This window comes from Apus apus, chromosome 18 (genome assembly GCF_020740795.1).
Source record: "Apus apus isolate bApuApu2 chromosome 18, bApuApu2.pri.cur, whole genome shotgun sequence".
Taxonomy (NCBI): Eukaryota; Metazoa; Chordata; class Aves; order Apodiformes; family Apodidae; genus Apus; species Apus apus.
Window position 1 is genome coordinate 11,302,084 of NC_067299.1, and position 18,697 is coordinate 11,320,780.

General features: G+C 62.4%; 2 protein-coding genes across 3 annotated transcripts in view; both read right to left on the reverse strand.

Annotated features, from left to right (window-relative positions):
- The window catches only part of POM121 (POM121 transmembrane nucleoporin), a 12,783-nt gene extending 2,783 nt beyond the window's left edge, over nucleotides 1-10,000 (reverse strand). The window contains exons 1-12 of the mRNA XM_051636057.1: nucleotides 9,771-10,000; nucleotides 9,479-9,694; nucleotides 8,982-9,140; nucleotides 7,142-7,222; nucleotides 6,651-6,822; nucleotides 5,678-5,769; nucleotides 4,777-4,847; nucleotides 3,955-4,076; nucleotides 3,452-3,554; nucleotides 2,963-3,136; nucleotides 959-2,635; nucleotides 137-265 (exon numbers count right to left, since the gene is read on the reverse strand). Coding sequence (XP_051492017.1) covers nucleotides 137-265; nucleotides 959-2,635; nucleotides 2,963-3,136; nucleotides 3,452-3,554; nucleotides 3,955-4,076; nucleotides 4,777-4,847; nucleotides 5,678-5,769; nucleotides 6,651-6,822; nucleotides 7,142-7,222; nucleotides 8,982-9,140; nucleotides 9,479-9,694; nucleotides 9,771-10,000 — 3,226 coding nt within the window. The remainder of the gene's footprint in view (nucleotides 1-136; nucleotides 266-958; nucleotides 2,636-2,962; nucleotides 3,137-3,451; nucleotides 3,555-3,954; nucleotides 4,077-4,776; nucleotides 4,848-5,677; nucleotides 5,770-6,650; nucleotides 6,823-7,141; nucleotides 7,223-8,981; nucleotides 9,141-9,478; nucleotides 9,695-9,770) is intronic.
- Nucleotides 10,001-13,185: 3,185 nt separating this feature from the next.
- Nucleotides 13,186-18,697, reverse strand: part of HIP1 (huntingtin interacting protein 1) — a 47,562-nt gene continuing 42,050 nt past the window's right edge. For both annotated transcript variants that reach the window (XM_051636055.1, XM_051636056.1), the window contains exons 14-31: nucleotides 18,377-18,560; nucleotides 18,184-18,272; nucleotides 17,978-18,094; nucleotides 17,789-17,890; nucleotides 17,305-17,499; nucleotides 17,006-17,153; nucleotides 16,785-16,871; nucleotides 16,584-16,691; nucleotides 16,173-16,309; nucleotides 15,966-16,076; nucleotides 15,798-15,856; nucleotides 15,571-15,664; nucleotides 15,071-15,171; nucleotides 14,856-14,961; nucleotides 14,602-14,725; nucleotides 14,322-14,383; nucleotides 13,670-13,781; nucleotides 13,186-13,360 (exon numbers count right to left, since the gene is read on the reverse strand). In XM_051636055.1, coding sequence (XP_051492015.1) covers nucleotides 13,350-13,360; nucleotides 13,670-13,781; nucleotides 14,322-14,383; nucleotides 14,602-14,725; nucleotides 14,856-14,961; nucleotides 15,071-15,171; nucleotides 15,571-15,664; nucleotides 15,798-15,856; nucleotides 15,966-16,076; nucleotides 16,173-16,309; nucleotides 16,584-16,691; nucleotides 16,785-16,871; nucleotides 17,006-17,153; nucleotides 17,305-17,499; nucleotides 17,789-17,890; nucleotides 17,978-18,094; nucleotides 18,184-18,272; nucleotides 18,377-18,560 — 1,947 coding nt within the window. In that variant the 3' untranslated portion in view covers nucleotides 13,186-13,349. The remainder of the gene's footprint in view (nucleotides 13,361-13,669; nucleotides 13,782-14,321; nucleotides 14,384-14,601; nucleotides 14,726-14,855; nucleotides 14,962-15,070; nucleotides 15,172-15,570; nucleotides 15,665-15,797; nucleotides 15,857-15,965; nucleotides 16,077-16,172; nucleotides 16,310-16,583; nucleotides 16,692-16,784; nucleotides 16,872-17,005; nucleotides 17,154-17,304; nucleotides 17,500-17,788; nucleotides 17,891-17,977; nucleotides 18,095-18,183; nucleotides 18,273-18,376; nucleotides 18,561-18,697) is intronic.

The window sequence follows — 18,697 nt, forward strand, 5'->3', positions numbered from 1 at the left end:
TGCATCCCCAGAGCCCAGAGGGTACCACCACCCAAGCTGGCTCCCCGAGGCCAGCCAGGCCCACCCACCATTCCCAGCCCAAGGAGACAACACAACCCATTGCTCCCCAAGGCTGAAGCACCAACTCAGTCCTTACCAAAGGAAGTGCCAACTCCTCCGAAGCCTGAGGCAGGAGCGCCAGGTGTCCCGAAGGAAAGGCTACTGCCCCCGCTGCCAACTGCTCCTGGGACAGGTGTGCTTTGCCCAAAGGTGGGTGCAGGAGTTCCTGGAAAGCAACACACCACTATGAGCTGGGGCTGGCCAACGGGGAGAGAGAGCCTGTCCCTTGGGAGCCAGCCACACCAGCCAGGGGGATGGATCTCCCTCCCTTTGGAGGCTGAACCACCACAATGTCCAGGGACCAGCCTCTTCACCCGAAAAGCCCTTTTAATACAAGAAGTTTTGCGTTCATGATGATCCCTGGGATTGGCAGGCCAGGGTGGAACAAGGCCTCTGTCCTTCCTGATCAAGTAATTGCTCAGCAATTCAGCTCTGTGGGAGGTGAGATGGCCCCATGGGGGTGCAGAGCGGTAGGGAAACTGGAGAGCCAGCAAGAAGCTACTGCAATCACTGGCTTGCCCAGAAGCTCCAGACCACTTTCTTTAACCACTCTCTTGGTTTCTGTGGAGTGCCTGGCTAGACTCAGCACCACACAGAGTTGGTGCATGCCGAGGGGCCAAGGAGCAGAATTTAAGGATTCCTCTCCAACAGGGGCTGGGGAAACTGACAGTGAGAGACAGCCCTCTGCACAGCACCAGTACTCCCAAGGCTGCCAAGCTTGGGGAGCTCAGCCAGGTCTGCCAGGAAAGCTGCTGCCCAACTCCAGCCCTGCCTTTGGACCAGAATACCTTCAGAGATCCCTTCCAACCCCATCCACTCTGTGGCTCACCCCCGAGAAGGCCCGTGTACCCCGTCTCACCTCCGAAGGCAGGCCTGGTGCTGGGGGTGCTGGGCACGGTGAGGGCGAAGGGCGTGCTCTGGCTCTGCACGCTCGGGGAGGAGCCGAATGGCGGTGCTGCCGGGGCCACCCCGCTCTGCCCAGCCCCGAAGTTGAAGGCCACGCTGGAAGAGCTGCCCAGGGTGGGTGCACTGACCCCGAAGGCGCTGGCAGAGGGGCCGGGCTGGGCCGTTGCCCCAAAGGTGAAAGGAGAAGGGGTGGCGCCGAAGATGGTGGTGCCGGAGCTGCTGCTCATGGTCTGGGTGGTGGAACCGAAGCTGGCGGTGGTGGAGGTGGCTGTCCCGAAAGAGAAGACCGATGTGGTGGTCCCGAATGCCACCTGGGTGCTGCTGGTGCCAAAGGAGCCCTGGGCACTGGCGGTGCCAAAGGCTGGTGGGGCAGCACTGCCGAACGCCGGCTGAGCGGCCGACTGGGCTGGGGGGGCTCCAAAGCTGAACGGGGGGCCAAAGGCGACAGGGCCAGCAGCAGGCTTGCTGGCGGGGGGCTGGCTCTCTGCAGCAGCAGCACTGAAGGGGGCCTGACTCACTGCACCAGGGTATGGTGGTGGCTTTGTGCTTGCGCTGAAGGAGCTGCCAAAAGCTGAGATGGAGGAGCCAAACGTCAATGTGGCTTGGCCTGTGGTGGCTGGGATAGAAGAGGTCAGTGTGGTGGTCCCAAATATGCTAAAGCCCACAGTGGTGGTAGGAGCCATCGAGTTTGAAGGTGCTTGACCAAAGGCAGGGCCTCCTGGGACACTGGTGGTGGTGGTGACTGTGGCTGGAAGTGGCTTTCCAAACTGGAACACAGGCCCTGGGGTGGAAAAGCTGGTTTCCGTGCTGGGAACTGAGCTAGTTGGGCCCCCAAAGAGAAAGGGCTGTGACGCGGTGGTGGATGTGGCAGCAGTGACCGTCAGGCTGGCAGCAGAGCTGGTAGAGGCAGATGGGTTGAGCCCAAAGCTGAAGACAGGTTTAATGGCAGCATCTGTGGAAGAACTCTGGGTGGTGGCTGTTGTGGCTGCGGTGGTGAAGATGACATTCGGGAGACCTGTGAATCCTGACAGGGTGCTTGTGGAGGCTGCTGGCAGATCTGCAGCCGAGGCCGGTTGCAATGCTGGTTTGAAGGTGAAAGGAGAGACCTTCGCTGGAGATGAAGCTGTGGTGACGCTGCCAAAAATAGGCTTGAACATGGTGGTGGTGGAGGATGTTGAGGCAGGGCCTGAGCTCGCAGACACAGTGACCGTGGTGGAGATGACAGCAGTGGAAGGTGCTGTGGTCTCGCTCTTTGGCAAAGCACCAAAGATGGGTTTGAAGACCGGGGCAGTGGTGGGTGCAGCAGCTGTCATGGTGGGCGCAGCAGCAGCTGTGGTCGCGGCGGGCTGGCTGACAGGAGGGGTGTTCAGCGCCCCGAAAAGGATGCTTGGCTTCGGAAACGAGGGCGGCTTACTGGGGGTCTCGCCCAGCTCTGTGAACGCAGAAGGTGCCAGGCTGCTCGGGGCCTGCACCTCCAGGGCAGGGGGGGCAGCAGGGACAGGCGTGCTCAACACGGGCTTGGTGTCAGCAGAGGTGACAGGCAGAGAACTTGGCTCCACAGAGGCAGCAGGAGTGGGTAGCTGCACAGCTGATGGAGGTGCCTGGGATGCTGCCACAGTTCCAGTGGAGTCTGGGAAGGGAGACAGAGCTTTTTTAGGGATAAGGGGCACCTACAGCAGCCAGCCTTCCTGCCAGGCACCCACCCAGCTGCTGCACAGGCTCCCAGTGCAGCACCCACCCATACCAGATCCAGCCCTCCATGCTTTTCGCAGCTCCCAACAGGACCATGGGCTCAGTGTCCCCAAACTTCTCCCCCCAGGAGTATTTCAACAGGGAGTTTTGCCACCTGCCTCCCACAGAGGCCACATGGAGCTCCCCTGTGCCTGCCTGGCTCTGCCCAAGCCCTGGCTCTGCCCAAGCCCTGGCTCTGCCAACCCTCCTCCTCCTCCCTCCTCACCTGCTGGCACAGGCACAGTCTGGCTGCTCTGCATCTTCTTCAGGCTGTCTAGGAGCGCGTTGGTGCCGACCGGGGCAGGAGCTGTCGAGGTGGGCGCAGGCCCCGAGGAGGTCACAGTGAACACCAGTGGCCTGGACATGGGTGTAGTCTCTGCAGTGGTGCTGGGGACTGCATCTGCTGGGGAGAGCAAAAGATCAGGACCTGCTACTTGCTGCAGGGGACTGACTGTGCCTTAGCAGAGCTTCCCCAGGTGGGCAGGGAAAATGCAGGAACACTACACAGCTCCAACCCTGGGGAACCTCACCCATCACCCTGGGGACTCTGGGCATGAGGTCTCTGGAATCTGGAGGCAACAAGAGCATCCCCAGACCCGAGAACCAGGCAGGACTGGCTCAGAAGCTTCCCCAGCCTGCCCTACACAGACAACCCACTGCCCTGCCAGTCCTGGCCCTGGGTTTCCAGTCCTTGCACCCTCCTCCACGTCCTTACCAGCCTTATCCTCCAAGACTTTGTTGAACCACTGCAACGCCGCCTTCTTCTCTGCATCCAGGTCCTCCGACGTGATGGAGTAGCCCAGCTGAAGCGGTGGGGGCTGCCAAGAGAGAGCAGCAGCAGCTTAGCTCCTTCTCAGGGAAGCAGGCAGAGCCTCTCTGAACGTGTGGTGAAGGCTGGCCATCACGAGGCCCGTGAAGCAGGTGGTTCAGCTGCAGCACGCGACCGCGGAGCTCCGATCCCCGTCCATTTTGGCCCCCCGGCTTGGCACTGAGGGCACGGCCTTCCCCAGGCCATTACCTGGTCCGGCAGCAGGCAGCACAATCACGCACAGCCCACCAGACACTGGGGCTGGGGATAGCGTCACTTCCCACTCGGCCAAGGACGGGGCCTCCTTCCTGAGGGCAGGCAGGTCAGTCTCCCCCCAGCCCTGCAGAAATTGCAGTGAGCACATTCTATCGCCAGAGCAGGGCAAAAGGGGCTGCGAGACAGCGACGTACCAGCGCCAGCTGGTCCCCCCGGTGAGACGACAGCAACTGGATCTTCCGCTTGCGCTTCCCGCTGCTCCCTGACGCTGACAGCGGGCTCAGGGAATTCTGCTTTTTCCACACCGGCGTCTCCACTGTTACAGAAGGAGACAAGTCAGGACCAGCTCTGGGCAGAGGAGGCGTTCGACTTGTACCAACAGGGTTGTCCCTTCTGACCCTTCTCCAGATGACCCATCCCAGAGGGCAGAGCCAGGGGCACGGCTGGAAGCTGAGGACAAGGCTGTGATGCCCTGGAAGGGCAGCTGGCAGCAACATACCCCAGTGCAGGCTGTTTAGGAGAGCCTGCTGCCTTCCCACCTCCACAGATGGCCCTTGCACACCTCCACCCAAACCACGCAGCCTGCATGAGCCACATCCAGCACCATGCCACAGGACCCTATCCACAATGAGCACAAAGGTTTTCCTCTCCATTTTAGCGGAGAAAGAGTTGGAATAAGCTCAACCTGGAGTGTGATCAGGGTGCTGCAATTTGTACCACAGCAGAACTTGCCCAAGGGCTAACCCCTGGAGCTGTGCTGGCTCGGGGGCTGGTACCCCCCTTGCAAGCCAGCCCCCATGTGCCTGCCCAGCACCCCTGGCTTATCTCCTGGAAATTCCTTCAAGGGACCTGCTGCAGGCAGCAGAAGTGCCACTGCCTTGGAAGCAGCATCTAGTTCCCAGGTGTCATCCCAAGCCAATCCCACCTGCAGACTGCAGCTACCTCCTGCTCCGCCACCTGCTGGCACTGGTGGCCCATCCACCCTGGGTGCAGAGCTGGGGCCCACCAACCCTCACCTTTCTCTGTCTGCAGCTCCTTGTTCGACTTCACTGGAGTGGAAGCATTGGAGCGATGCAACTCCTCTTCCCTGTGCAAGTGGGATAACCAGTTAGGGTTGCCTCCAGGATTGGCCCCCTCCCCCTTAACTCCCTTCCACATTCCGTGCAGCACAAAGTGCAGCCCATCCTAAACTGAATCTGCTTTGGGAGCCGAAGGCCTCAAGATTGAACATGCTACAGACTCCCTCCCTCCAGGATCCCTGGTATGTTCCTTTGTCTCCACCAAACACCAGACTTCAGGACAACTACACCCTCACCACACTGGCCTGAAGCAGCTCCAGGCAGAGGAGCTGACCCCCACTCCCCCAGATCCCAGAAAGGTCAAGCTGCTGAGCCCACACACCCTTCACAGCCTTGGGGCAGCAGCAGGAGGCCCCAGACAGGAGCTGCTGCCCCTCACAGGTCCCTGGCTTGGACCCACCCCATCGCCAGGGTGGCTAGTTGTGTCACCTTTAGTTCTGACATGAGCTCAGGTCCTCCTCTGAGGCAGGTGCTAAAATTAGTGGAGCTTCCTTGAACTGATTTTGAAGAGCTGGCAAAAGCCAGGGCCTGTCTCTTCCCAAAGTTTTGGCAACCAGGCACCCAGGCCCCAGCAGCAGCCCAAAACCCAAGCCCTTAGATCTCTAACCCAGCCTGGGAGCAGGGCAAGGACACACAGCCCAGCACTGCCACTGGGACCACAGGCTAAGGAGGCAGCAGGAACACCAATGGACACAACAAGGGTGTTTACATAGTGGTGCGTGACCCAGCAGCCACAGCCCAGAAAGGGGCCTGGCTCTGGTGGAGAGCAGGACTCAGGGATGGCTGGGAAGGGCACTGCAGTGAGGAGCGGGCGCTCGCCAGGCGAGTGGTGACTTACCTGGCTCTCTTAAGAGGCCACTCCGGTGTCTGGGAGCGGGAGGATGCTGGGCTGGAGAGTGGGGACACACTCACACCACTTCTCTTCCACAGCTGGAAGGCAAAGAGAGACCAGCAGTAACTCAGTGTGGGGGCTGGCAGGAAGCACAGCCTCCCACCCTCTACTTACCCACAGATTAAATCCCCTCTCCCAGGGCTGTGGCTAACAAGCCCTCAGCCTCTCCTGCTTCTGCCCTGCTTAACTCCCTTCCACATCTGTGGAGGAAAAGCCTGGCCATCCCAAACCAAGTCTACTCTGGGAGTAAGAAGCCTCCAGACTCCTTACAGCCTGGCTGAGGACAGGGATGGAAGACACTGCTCAGAGCAGACTGATTCCACCTCAAGGATTCCAGACTCATCCCAGCCAGATTAAACCTTTCTCTACAAATACACACTGGGGGAAACCTTTCCCCACACAGAGAGCAGAGCTCCATCAGCCATGGCTCTGTCCCACTGTCACATCTGCAGGCCCGACCCAGGATCTATGCAGTGTTTTTAAATAGCTCAGCAGCTGCTGAGGGGACCTGAGTCAAAGTGGGATTGCATGGCTCAAATACTTGCTGACTCTGGCTCAAAAGGTGGCAGCACGAAGTCTTTTTTTTAAATTTTTCTTTTCACCTGGATCTACCCACCCTAGCAGACTAGCTACGTAAGGAAGGGGTAAAAAAAAGCCTCCTTGCTTCAGTGTGAAACAAGCACTGTGAGATGGCAGCTCAGCTTGGGGACTGGGACACAGCTGCTTGCTGCTGCTGGCTGGGCAGCCTCCGAACCCAGGAGGAGAGGAAACCAGGCAGTTGCCTGGCTGAGCAGAACTGGAGACCCCCCTACTACCCCATTCTTCTGTGCCCAGGTTTGAGATACACAGGGCGATCTCAGGGGACAGTCTATCCCCACTGTGCTGGCTCTGGTGCTGCCCTTGGCAACGCGATTCCCACCTGTGAGAGGCCCCGGCTGGAGCTGTAGGAGCTGGCGATGGCGTTGCGGGTGGAGCTGGGGATCCCACCAGCATACGTGTTGTTGAGGGAGCTGATGGAAGAGGTGCGGGACCTCTTGTTCAAGCTGTCATCCAGGCAGTGTGAGACAAGGCTCCTCTTCAGAGAGCCAGGCCTAGAGGAGGTTAAGGAAGACTTTATGAGTTCCCTGACACTTTCCCCTTTAAATGTCCTTTAAATTTAAAAGGTCCTTCCAATGCAGGGTGGGTGGAGGAAGCCAACCCCAGTCCTCACAGTGCAGAGCTCAGAAAAAGGCTGGTGCAGCAGCACAGCACAGAAGCCTGCCCTCAGGGCGACACCGCAGGCACTGTTACGGCCTCTCCTGCTATCACCCAGAGCTGGGCTCTGTCAGCAAAAGACAAGTGCTCTTTCCAGAGCCCGTAGGCTTTCAGACCCCACTCCCAGCAGCTGCTTTTGGCCTGGTGAGCACTTACTTGGGTATGAGAGAGGCAGGGGCACCGTTGGCCACCAGCGGCTCGAAGGCTGACTGCCCGCTCCCACTGCTGTCGTGGCGCCTGCGGGAGGGGAGAAGCCTGGGGCAGTGCAGAGCCAGCAGGGACAGGGGCTGCCCTCTCCCAGCCTCAGGAGAAGACCCCTTCCCTTGGGCTTAGCACTGAGAAAACACAAACCTTGCTATTTCCCAATCCCCACGACAAATGTTTTCCCCATTAACCCCCTGCTTTGGATTTTCTCTCCCCTTGTTCCCACCCCCACTGACTTTCACCCTAAGCTGCCTCCTCCCAACCGCCAGTAGCTCCACCAGCTGCCTGAAAGGTAAAGGGATTTTGATGTAACAAAATCTTTGCTCAAATCCATCACTCTAAGCCAAAACATTTCAGAGACCCAGCAGCTTGTTTCAGCAACAGACCTGAGCTCCAAATTCAGATCTCCAACCTCTTCCTAGTCACCCTGGACTGCTGGGACTCAGAAACCAAATCCCCTTTCCCACAATGAATCAGTGAAAATCTGAAGTCTGAAAGCAAACCCTGCTGCAAAGCAGAGCTGGAGGTCTACTTCCAGTTCCCCACTTAGCCCAAGGGCTTCCCTCAAGCTCAAGCCTGCTGACCCCATCACAGGGGTGATCCAGCACTCTCCACCTGACACAGGCTCTTTTCCGCCCTCAAATGTGACAGAATTCTCTGCCTACAAGCATTCTTCATGCCTGCAAGACTTTAATGTCTTCAAAACTGGCTTCTGTAGCAGAGCTGGCTACTGTTAAAGAAAACCCAACAGAATAAAGGAAAACCCAAAGCTGATCCTGTCTTTGCACCCATCCTGTTGTCATCTTGCTCAGTTCTTGTGGGGCTTGGATCCACTAAGGCAAGGTAAAGATTCAAAGGGAAGTGCAGTGATGGAGGATGGGCAGCCACTGGCTCCCTACAAACCACTGCTCATCCTGGGGCCACTCGAGCTGCAGTTCCTGAGCAGCACGTGGGGCAAAGCACATGGGCACTGCCCAGTGACCCTTCTGTGGCCTCTCAGCTGCCCAGCTCCAGGCCAGGCAGGCAGCCCTGGGGGCAGAGGGGCAAGAGGGCAACAGCCCCTGCACAGCCCAGGGGGAGGGATGGTGAGGCAGCACTGTGCCTGGGCAGACCTTGGCACCCAGGATTTGTGCTTTGTCCTTCCCAGGGCACAGGCAAAGAAGCTGCACCCTCATTTCTTTGGGTTCAGAGCTGGAAATTGCTGACCTTGACTAACAATACAAGAAGATAGTCTCTCTTGTTTACCCTCGTGTTTTTATCTCCTTTTACTGGCTACACTGCACAAAGGAAACACACGGTGCTTCCATCTGGGGCTGTAAGGCTGGGGGATCCCATCTCTCCTGGAAGTTGGGGCTGACTGAAGCACAGAGACACTGAACTAGAGCAGATACCAGAGTTTCCCACCCTGCCTACCAGTCTGCAAACCCCGGTGATGACAGAAGCTCCTTTCCTGCCAGGTTTCCCCAAACCACATCCCAGCCTCTCCCAACCTCAGCAACACAGGGGAACGTGTTTGACCCACAAGCTTGCCCAGACAAAAACCTAAACCACATCCTTCTGATCTCAAGGACAAAATGAAGTCTCGGAGAACCTTCCAACACAGCCCAGAGGGCTGGGTGATGGGCTGCGTTTCCTCTGTGTAGCTCACATCCCATAGCACCTTTCCAGCCCAGACTCCTGGTCCCACTGGGCCAGGCATGCTCTAGGACATAACCCATTTGTCACCACTGAAGCACTAGCCCCGTTTGCAACCTTCCCAACACTCTAGCAGTGACCTGGACTGCTGGCTGACCTCCTCTTGCTCTCCTGATCGTTCCCAAAAGCCTGGTCGTCCTCCTCCTCCTCCACAGCCCTCTTCCTGCTCTCCTTGATGGCATTCAGCACTGTCTCCCTCGCACATGGATCGGGGCTGTGGCTCGGGAAGGCCAAAGGCGAAGTGAGCTGCTCCAGGCTGTGAGGTGAAGCAAAGCAGGTGGTAGGTGAGCTGCGGTCCCCACGGGGAGATCCCCCCCCACCCAGGGCCCCCATGGAAGCAGAGACAGGGCTCTCCCATGAAGTGTCTCCAGGAGATCCGGATCACACCATCACCTCCGCAGTGCTGGGAATGAGAACGGAGCAGCTACTGCCGGGAGCCGTGTCCTCTGCCCGGGCCTGCTTCCCCGCAGCACGGGCCCGGTAACCGGTTCCCCCACCCCCAGTCAGTCCCATCAAGGCGAAGCTCCCTCGGTGCTGCCCACGTGTGAGGCGGGCCCGCTCCCGCTCCCCGTTCCCAATCCCCACCGTACTCACGCTGGGGAGCGGGCCAGGCCAGCGGCCGGCGGGGCGATCCTGACGGTGACGGGGCTGCGGAGCGGGGCGGCCCGGCGGGCCCAGGGGGAGCTGCGGGGCCAGCAGCCCTCCGGGCGAGCGGCGGGCAGGCCCAGCAGCGCGGTGCCCCGGGCCTGCGGCACCGGGTAGCGGCGGCGCGGGGCTTGCGGCGAACAGCGCGGGGCGGCCGGCGGGACGCTGCGGAAACAAGAGGGGTCAGCGGCGCCGGGGCCCCGCGGGGCCGCCCACCCCGCCCTCCCGCTCCCGCGCTTACCCCAGGCGGCGCGGCGGGGCCCTCGCGGGCCGGCCCGAGGCCAGGCGCCCATTGGCGGCGGCTTGGGCGGGCGGGCCGGGCCGCAGGGCGCACCAGGCCCCCGCCGCGCCCAGCGCCGCGGCCACCAGCAGCGCGCCCCGCAGCAGCAGGCAGGACAGCCCCAGCGCCAGGCCCAGCGCCAGCCCCAGCGCCGCGCCCCGCGGGCCCCGGCCCGGCCCGGCCCCCGCCATCCCAGCGCCGGGCCGCGGCTCCGGCATGCACTGCGCGGGGGGCGGGGCCTGACGGGGGAAGGGGGCGGGGCCTGCGGGGGGCGGGGCCTGCGGGGGGCGGGGCCTGATCCGGCACCGCCCCCGCCCCTTGTTCCCTGCCCCTCTGCCCCATCCCCTGCCCCTTCTGCCCCATCCCTGCCCCTTCTGCCCCAGCCCTGCCTCTGCTGCCCCAGCCCTGCCCCTGGTCCCCATCCCTGCCCCATCCCTGCCCCTGCTGCCCCATCCCAGCCCCTACTGCCCCAGCCCTGCCCCTACTGCCCCAGCCCTGCCCCTGCTGCCCCAGCCCTGCCCCTTCTGCCCCATTCCTGCCCCTTCTGCCCCATCCCAGCCCCTTCTGCCCCATCCCTGCCCCTTCTGCCCCATCCCAGCCCCTGCTGCCCCATCCCTGCCCCTTCTGCCCCATCCCTGCCCCTGCTGCCCCATCCTGCCCCTGCTGCCCCATCCCTGCCCCTTCTGCCCCATCCCAGCCGCTTCTGCCCCATCCCTGCCCCTTCTGCCCCATCACAGCCCCTTCTGCCCCATCCCTGCCCCTGGTCCCTATCCCTGCCCCTGCTGCCCCATCCCTGCCCCTTCTGCCCCATCCCAGCCCCTCTGCTCTAGAACCTTCATTCCTACCAATGTCCCCCGCTCACTCCTCCCTGTCTCATCCTGTGTCCCCACCCAAACCTTTGGGCCTCTTACCTCAACCACTGTGTCCTCCTGTCCTCAGCCCCAGCTCCTTGTCCCCACAATCTCTCTGACCCCCAGATTCCCATTTCCCCATCTCCACTCCAAACCCACTGTCCTTATTGCCATCCCAATCCCCACATTCCCCCTTCCCGATACCCGTGGCCCTGTCCCGTCCCCTACAGCCTCACACACAGTTTCAGCCTCAGTGTCCCCCTATCCCACACACATCTGTGTGTCCCCGCAGGACCCATCGTGACCCCAGCCCTGGCCACACCTGACCCAGCACTGCAGACACCCCTGGGCACACGGTCCCAGTCTAGCACACCTGTCACCTGCCACCAGCAGGTGCAGCGTGGCCTGTGTGGCCAGCTCCTGTTCCCCTGCTCCAGCAGAAGGGTGCCCCCACCACCAGCCTGGCTCTGTGGAGCAGGGCTGAGGACAAGCAGTGTCACCCCCCCCCCAGGAATGGATCAAAGAGGTGGGGAGGCCAAAGCCACCCCTGTTTCTCAGGGCTGAGAAGGGACCATGCCTTGGCTCCCTCTCTTGGAACAACAGTGATGTGCAGGGTAGCCCTGGGAACAGAGCTGGGAGGGGGACATCACTGGCAGGACATCACCCAGGTCACCTCTACAGCATCTTCCCCAGCTATCTTTTTGGGGACACTGAGCACACCTACCAGGGCCCTCTGTGGTGACACCCTCCAAACTGGCTAGACTGTCCTAAAGGCTTTATTGAAAAATCCAAAACACACGACATGGTAATTATTATTATACAATGAGAACAAGGAAAAAAAAAAAAAATCATCAACCCCCCCTGCAGTGGGTTGACCCCCCCCTGCTGTCCCCACCACCAGCTGCCAGTGCTGGGAACCACGGGGGGGACAGTCCCCCCTGCCAACGATACAAAAAGGAGGACAAACGGCTTCAGCCGAGAGTGGTGCCACCATCCCCAAGGCCCTGGGACCCCCCTTGCTGCCCCCTGGCCCCGACCCTGCCTGGAGCCCTGAGGTAGTTGGGGGCACCCCTATGCAGAGGAGACCCCCCCACAGAGGAGTGGGGAGGGCCGTGGGGCTCCCCGGGTCCTGAGGGAACGGGATGGTTGGCACTGCAGCCTGGAGAGCAGGCGCAGGTTGGGGTACAGCCTGAGGTCCCCGACAGGCTGGGTGTGCTGGGGGACACAGGGACACCAGGGTGGTCCCTGCGCGGTGACATTGTGCTCTCTCAGCAGCCCTGAGGCCGTGGTGACGGCGGGGGGATGGATGGAGGTGGGTCCCCCTGCTTGGAGAGCACCCAAGGGCTGACCGATGTCACTGGGGAAAGCATGTGGTGACAGCCCTGCCCCTCTGGGCCATGCCACCACTTCCTAAAGGGGAGAAAGGCCAAATCCTGCCCCCTCCAGCACCCTGAGGGGGCTGGTCCAGCTGTTCCCCCCTGGGAAGCAGCAGCTGTGGAAGGCAGGGTGCAGGCAGCAGCGCTGCCAGGCTGGGAAGGACACCCTGGCCCTGCATGGACACTGGCAAGGCCACGGCGGCAGCTGCAGAGGGACAAGCTGGAGGCCCGGAGCCGGCAGATACTGCCCTGCCCTCCGAGCCCCCTGCTCCAAGGCACAAAGGTTCCCTGGCCAGTGCCAGCCCCGTGGCAATGCCAGCACTGGTCCCCCGTGCACCAAAGAGGGTGGCACCAACTCAGAGCAAGCAGGAGCTGCTAACCCTGGTTTTGGGGTGCTCTGGTTTTGGGGCACCCCGGCTGCCGCACAAACCCTCTGTGCTGCTGCTCTAGAGCCAGCCCCTGTCCCCAGGAGCTGGTGGCTTGTGTGGTGGCAACAGGGTTGCCCCAACCCACACACAGCACCTCATGGAGGGTTTATTGCTGGCAGGAACACAGTGATCTGTCGGGGCAGGGCAGCCCAGCTCCAGGGCAGGACAGGCATTTTGGGGACCTGGGGTGGTGGGGCTCCTGGCAGCATCCCTCCCACTGCCCCCCTCCCACTCCCTTCCTCACTGCCAGCTGCTCCCAGTGCTGCTGCTGGCACCAGGGTCTCACTGGCTAGGTTGTCCTATGGGAACGCCCCCCCAAACCCTGCAGTGACCAAAGGCACTTGGTGCCCCCACTGGAGAGGGGAGCACACTTAGCACCAAGCCCAGGAGCACCCCAAAAGCTGGCTCCCAACCCAGCAGCACCTCCGGGGCCCCTGGCAGGCTCCTTTGCAGGGGGTGGATGTTCACGCCAAGCCAGGGACAGAGTTAAGGCTGGAGAAGCAGCGAGAGGCAAAAGAAACCTGCACCGCTCTCGCTCAGCCAGAGCTGGGCTCAAAGAGTTCCAAAAAATCTGTGCAAACACAAAACTAAAGGGTTAAAGTCCCCCCCGGAGACCACCCTCCCTCCCCCCCCAACCCGAAGCAGCTCTAATAAATACAGGCAGTTTGTGGCTGGTGTCAGGTGGCTCCAGCCCTGGGGTCTGGCCGGTGGCTCAGGGTGCTCTGGAGCTGGAGGCGGCTCTTGGCAGGGAGGATGAGGAGGACAGGTGCTTGGGGGGGGGGGGCTTCTGCACCAGCTTTTTGTGGATCTTCTCAGAAGGCTGCACCCAGCTGGGCCCCAGCCCACTGCCAGGGTGTTCCCTGCAGGCTGCTTCCACCTCGAGCATTACTCTGCAGCTGGAATGGGGAGAGAGGATGAGGGAGTGTGGAGTGACACGGTGCCCCCAGCATCCCCCTGGAACCCCCCCAGGGTGGGGCTCGGGGAGGTCTTTAGCCCACAGCACCCCAGCACCCTGCTCAGGGGCGAGGCGGTTGCTGGAGCCTCTTGCACAGGTCAGGGCTTTGCCCACATGTGCCAGGTATCACTGGGGCTCTGCTTGTGCCAGTCAGAGCGAGACCCTTGCCCACTCACTGTCTGGAGTGCAGTCAGGGCCTCCCCCTCTTCCCTGCTCCTTCCTGGCCGGAGCAGGACTGGGATCCACTCACCATCCTCCTCCCAGCCCTCTGCCACTCCTGCCAGCTCGTAGTGCTTCTTGCGCAGCTCCCCCAGCTTCTGCCGCTCCTTCTGCAGCTGGTTTTCCAGCTCCAGCACCCGCACCTGAAGGACACCACGCATGCCATGGCCACCCTGCACCCTGCCACAGCACCCAGGAGCTGTGGGGGGTTGGGCACCCCCCTCTCACGGGTGCTATCTCCTTGGCATCAAGCCCAAGGACCACTGAGGTACATCCCGTGAGTGCTGTCACAGCAAGCGGTCCAGGGAGGGGATGGAGCTCCAGTGGGTGCTCCCTGTGCAGGCAGGTGAAGGCAGAGCAACCCATGTGGGCACCCAGGGACAGGCAATTCCCTGGGGATGCCCCGTGCTGGGTGGAGGTGGGTGCTTTGGGGCAGCCCAGGGGGCACAAAGGGGTGAGGGAGTGATGGGCTGTTGTGCCACGGTGGAGACAGCATCGGGGAAGGCTTGAGGACCAACTACATATGGCTTCTGGGCTAGCTGCCTTCACACCTCAGGCTTCCTCTGTGAGCTGCTGCTGCTGCCTGGGGTCTGGCACTCACCTCTCCCTCAGCCTGGGCAGCCTCTCATTAGCCCAAGGGAGGCACTGGTGGGTGCTTCCCAAAACATGGGGGAAACTCCTACCTGTGAGTCCATCTCCTGGCGCTTGATCTGGGTGAGCGTCATGCTGGAGAAGTCCATGCTGTCTGTGGAGAAAGACACCACCAGACCCTCTGGAGCTTTGCTCCCCACCTCGGAACTGCCAGCAGTTCCCGTGCTGCTGGCAGGGCCTGCCACCAAGGGACATGCAGGCAGCAAGGGGCAGCCACAGGCACGGACCCCTGGGCCACAGACAACCAAAGCTGGCTGGGGTGAAGAGTAGATGCTTCAGGGCAGGTCTATGCATCTGGAGCCCCACACTCACCTTTCTCCTCCACCTGTGACTTCCCAGCCTTGGTGGAGGCCACCACACCAGCTGTGGCCTGGTTGACACCTCGGGAAGCTTGTTGGAGCTTGCAAAGGTTGGCACTGTCTTTGTCTGCCTTCACCTGTGGGGCAGCAAGGAGGGGTGCGTGTACGCCCCACCAGGTGAGCAGAAAACCAGCCCCATGGTTCAGGGTGACCATGCAGTGTCCCTAGGGTCACCCTGAACCATGGCCAGAGGGGCTGGGCTCCTACCTTGGAGGCTGCCACCAGCTGAGCGGTGCTGGCAGCGATCTCCCGGGAACAGACCATCAGCTCCTCGAACGTCCCCTTGCCTTGCACTACCAGGTCAGCAGCATCACTGCAGGATGAGAGAGGGGCTGGAGCACCCTCCTGCCACCGCAGTCCACTCACCATGGGGACAGCAGGACCCTGCCATCTTCCCCCCTGCCAGTGAGGGTGGCACTTACACCATGACGGTGGCACCCCAGCCCACGGCCTTGGAGGCGGAGATGAGACCCTCGGTCCAGCGGGAATTCTTGGCGTAAAACTCCTTGGGGGACGCAGCACCCTGCCCTCGGGAAAGGCACAGTCACACCTCGGGGACAGGGGCTGGCAGGGCTTGGACCCCCGAGCCCCCCAGCCGCTATTCCCAGGGCTGGGAATGGAGTAAGTCAGGCTTTCATTTAGGATGTGCGTGGGAACTGGGGGGACAATGAACTCAGGCAGTCACAGTGTCCCTTATATGGGGAGTGACATCAGGGACCTCTGTGACACCCTGGGGACCACAGTCAGAGGGAGATGCCGGGTCTGAGGCAGGAGCTCCTGGCAGCTGGTGTTGCTGCCCCAATGGGACAAGGCTTGGAGCAGAACATCCCAAGCAAGTGTGTGGTGAACCCTGGTTGGTCAAGCACCTGCCTACACCCCTGCATGCACTCCTGCCCTGCCTGTGACCCTCTCCTTGGCTCACCCGTCCACTCTCCACAATCTCCCTCTGGAGGTCCTTGGAGGCCATGACCAGGATATGGATGGCTTGCATGAGGCCCGTGCAGGAGCCCAGGATCCTGTGAGACAAACCCCACTGAGCCCCACTTGTGGGGCAGGGAGACCCCAGAGCCATGGGGCAGCCACTCTGCCTGTGGTGCCAGGCCCCATCCTGCCTGCCCAGCTCTCTCCAGCACTCCAGCCACCACTCACCTCTCATTCACTTCCAGTTTGACGCCAGTGTCACCGGCTCGTGCCTTGCTAAGCATCTCCTGGCAGAGGGGAGAGGCTGTGCTGAGCACCCTGCCAGCCCAGCCTCCTGCTGGTGGTCCTGGTGGGCACAGCACCCACGGGTGCCTCGGGGCACTGGGTGATGCTCACCTCAATGCGGGCAGCTGCCGTCTCGATGGCCGCTGCTGTTGCTGCCATCTCCTTGTCCACCAGGTCACCCAGCTCCTCCTGCTTGACGTCCAGCCCTCTGGGCCGCAGCTCCTGGGGATGGCACAAGATGAAAGGGACTGTCCAGAGGTGGCACAGCATGCCCACCATGGCCCAACCCGCTTCCACTAGCCCTCCTGGGGCACCCACCTCCCCGATGGCGCTGATCCGGCTCAGGCAGGTCATCACCGGGCTGCAGTCGGCACTTCCCACCATCCCTGGGTCCTGCAGGGCACTGAGGTAGCTCACAGCCTCACTGCCACACTGCCTGCACGTCTCCAGCAGCCCTGGGTGGGCAGCACAGGGCTCTGAGGGACAGAGACCCGTGGCCCCTGCTTGCCCCAGCCCACTGCCCACACTGGCCCAAGCCTATCCCAGCACCCTGCCCATCCCAGCCCGTTGCCCCACCTGCTGCTTGCACCAGCCCCCTGCCTACTCCAGATTCCTGCCCATGCCAGAATCCTGCAGGTCCCAGCATCCCGCCCCACCCCAGCCCCTGCCTGCCCCAGAATCCTGCCCCGCCGCAGCCCCTGCCGGCCCCTCACGGTGGGCAGCACTCACAGTCTGCAGGCTCCAGGGGGGCCTGGTGGGAGGTGGCGCTGCCCTGCAGGAGCGTGTCGCTGACCAGGTGGGCAAAGAGGGCCAGGCAGGGCAGCAGGGAGCCCACGGCTGTGGGCAGAGTGGGCAGACACCTCAGCCCCGGCGCTGCTGAGCACCAGGGCCCGAGCTGCCCCCTCCCCTGCCCGAGGCTGCGGATCTCACCTGCACCACTGGAAAGGGACTTCCCGTGCGCATCCCGCAGCCGCCCCACGCACTCCAAGGCTGCCAGCGTCTGGGACAGGAGGCAGTCTGTGGGCAGAGAGCAGGCAGGGCTCCAACACCAGCATCCCAGTGTGTGGCACAGCTGCTTTCTGCTGCTGGCACGGCTCGGAGGCCAGCAGGGCTGGGGTAACGCCGAGCTCAGCGAGCCCCAGAGAGCCCACCTGCCGAGCCGGTGCAGCCGATGTGAGCGGGATCCTCCATGCGCCCCAGGGCGTCCTGCACCATGCGCTGGGCCTCCCGAGCCACGTCCCGCAGCAGGACCAGCTGCTCCTCGGCCTGGCGCTTCTCCAGCGCCCGCTCCCTGCTCTCCTGTGGTGACAGTGCTGGTGTCACGGCCCCCGCCAGGCCAGCAGGAATTGCCCTGCACCCCAGAGCTGCCTCCAGCCCTGCTGAACCCCCACAGCTTGGCAGCGGGGGGCAGGAACGCCAGGTGCTCCCTGCCGGCGGCACCCAGGGGCACCTTGTCTCTCAGCTGGGTCTGCAACGTCTCCAGCTCCTTCCTGCTGCTCTCCTGCTGGTGGCCAAGCGTGTCTTGCAGTTGCTGCAGCTCAGCCTGCAGAGCTGTCATCTCCTCCCTGTGCTGATCCACTGCCCGGCTCAGGTCATCCCTCTCCTGCTCCAGGCTGGTGATCCGGGTGCTCTGCTCCGCTCCCACCTGGGCGGGCATGGAACAAGAGCTGGGACTGTGTCGAGACCAAACCCTCCAGTTTGGGGATGTGCTCATGGTCAGGCCTGGGCCACCATGACATGTTAAACCCCATGGTGTGACCATTAAGCCCATCTAGACGTGGGCAGGGAGAAGACAGGGAATTGGTTAACAGGCCAATGGTGGGTAATGCCTCCTGCATGGGTAACACCGCGCCCAAGCACCGTGACAGCTGGCAGACCTACCCTGCACCTGGGCTGGTGGTGGGATTGGTGTGGTCACCCAGGAGCTCTCTCACCTGTGTGCTGGACTCCAGGGTGCCCTGGAGGACCTGCAGCTCCTGTCTGCTGGCTGCCAGCTCCCGCTTCAGTGTGTCCAGCACCTCTGCCTGCTCCTGAGACTGTGGGCAAGAAGAGAGGTTGCTGGCCCTGGTGCCCCATGGGGAAGCCCACCGCCCACCCCTGGCGTGCCCCCCTTCCCTCCTCACCTTCCTCTGCGCCTGCTCGCTCACCCGCTGGAAGGAGTCCTCCAGCTCCTTCTTCTCCCGCTCCACATCCCCCTGGGCCTGCCTGGCCACTGTCACCTGCTTGGTCACCTCTGCATTCTGGAGATGGCAGAGAGGGAGCTCAGTGACCCCTGCTGTCGGGGGGCATGGCTGGGAAGGGGACACTGGGGGGGGTTTGGGGAGCCCACCTTCCGCAGCAGGTCAGCATGGTTCTGCACCAGCTCGCTGTACTTCTCCTTCAGCTTGCTGTAGCGCTGCTCGTTGGCCTGTGCCCGCCCTGCCACGCACGCCGGGACACCAAGGTGAGCACCTGAGACCCCCACACCCTGCGGCTCTCCCCCGATTCCCAACACCAGGTACTGGCTCTTCCTCCCCACTCACTTTCAATCTCCGTCAGGCTCCTCTGCGCCTTCTCCGTGTCCTCCCGCTGCTTCTTGAGCTCCTCCAGCTCGGCGCGCAGAAACTCGCTCTCGTCCTGCGCCTGCTGCTTCAGGTGCCGCTGCTCGGCCAGCTCGGCCTCCAGCTCGTTGGCGCGGCCCCGCAGCTGCACCGCAGCCCGCCCGCTCTGCGGGACCGCAGGCGGCAGCTCCCGGCGCCGCTCGCCGGCTGCTGCACCCGCCGGTCCCGGCCGCCCCGCGGGTCACATCCCAAATGCAGCAGGGAGAAGTGCTGAGGGAGCTGGGCAGCACCTGGGCACCCGGC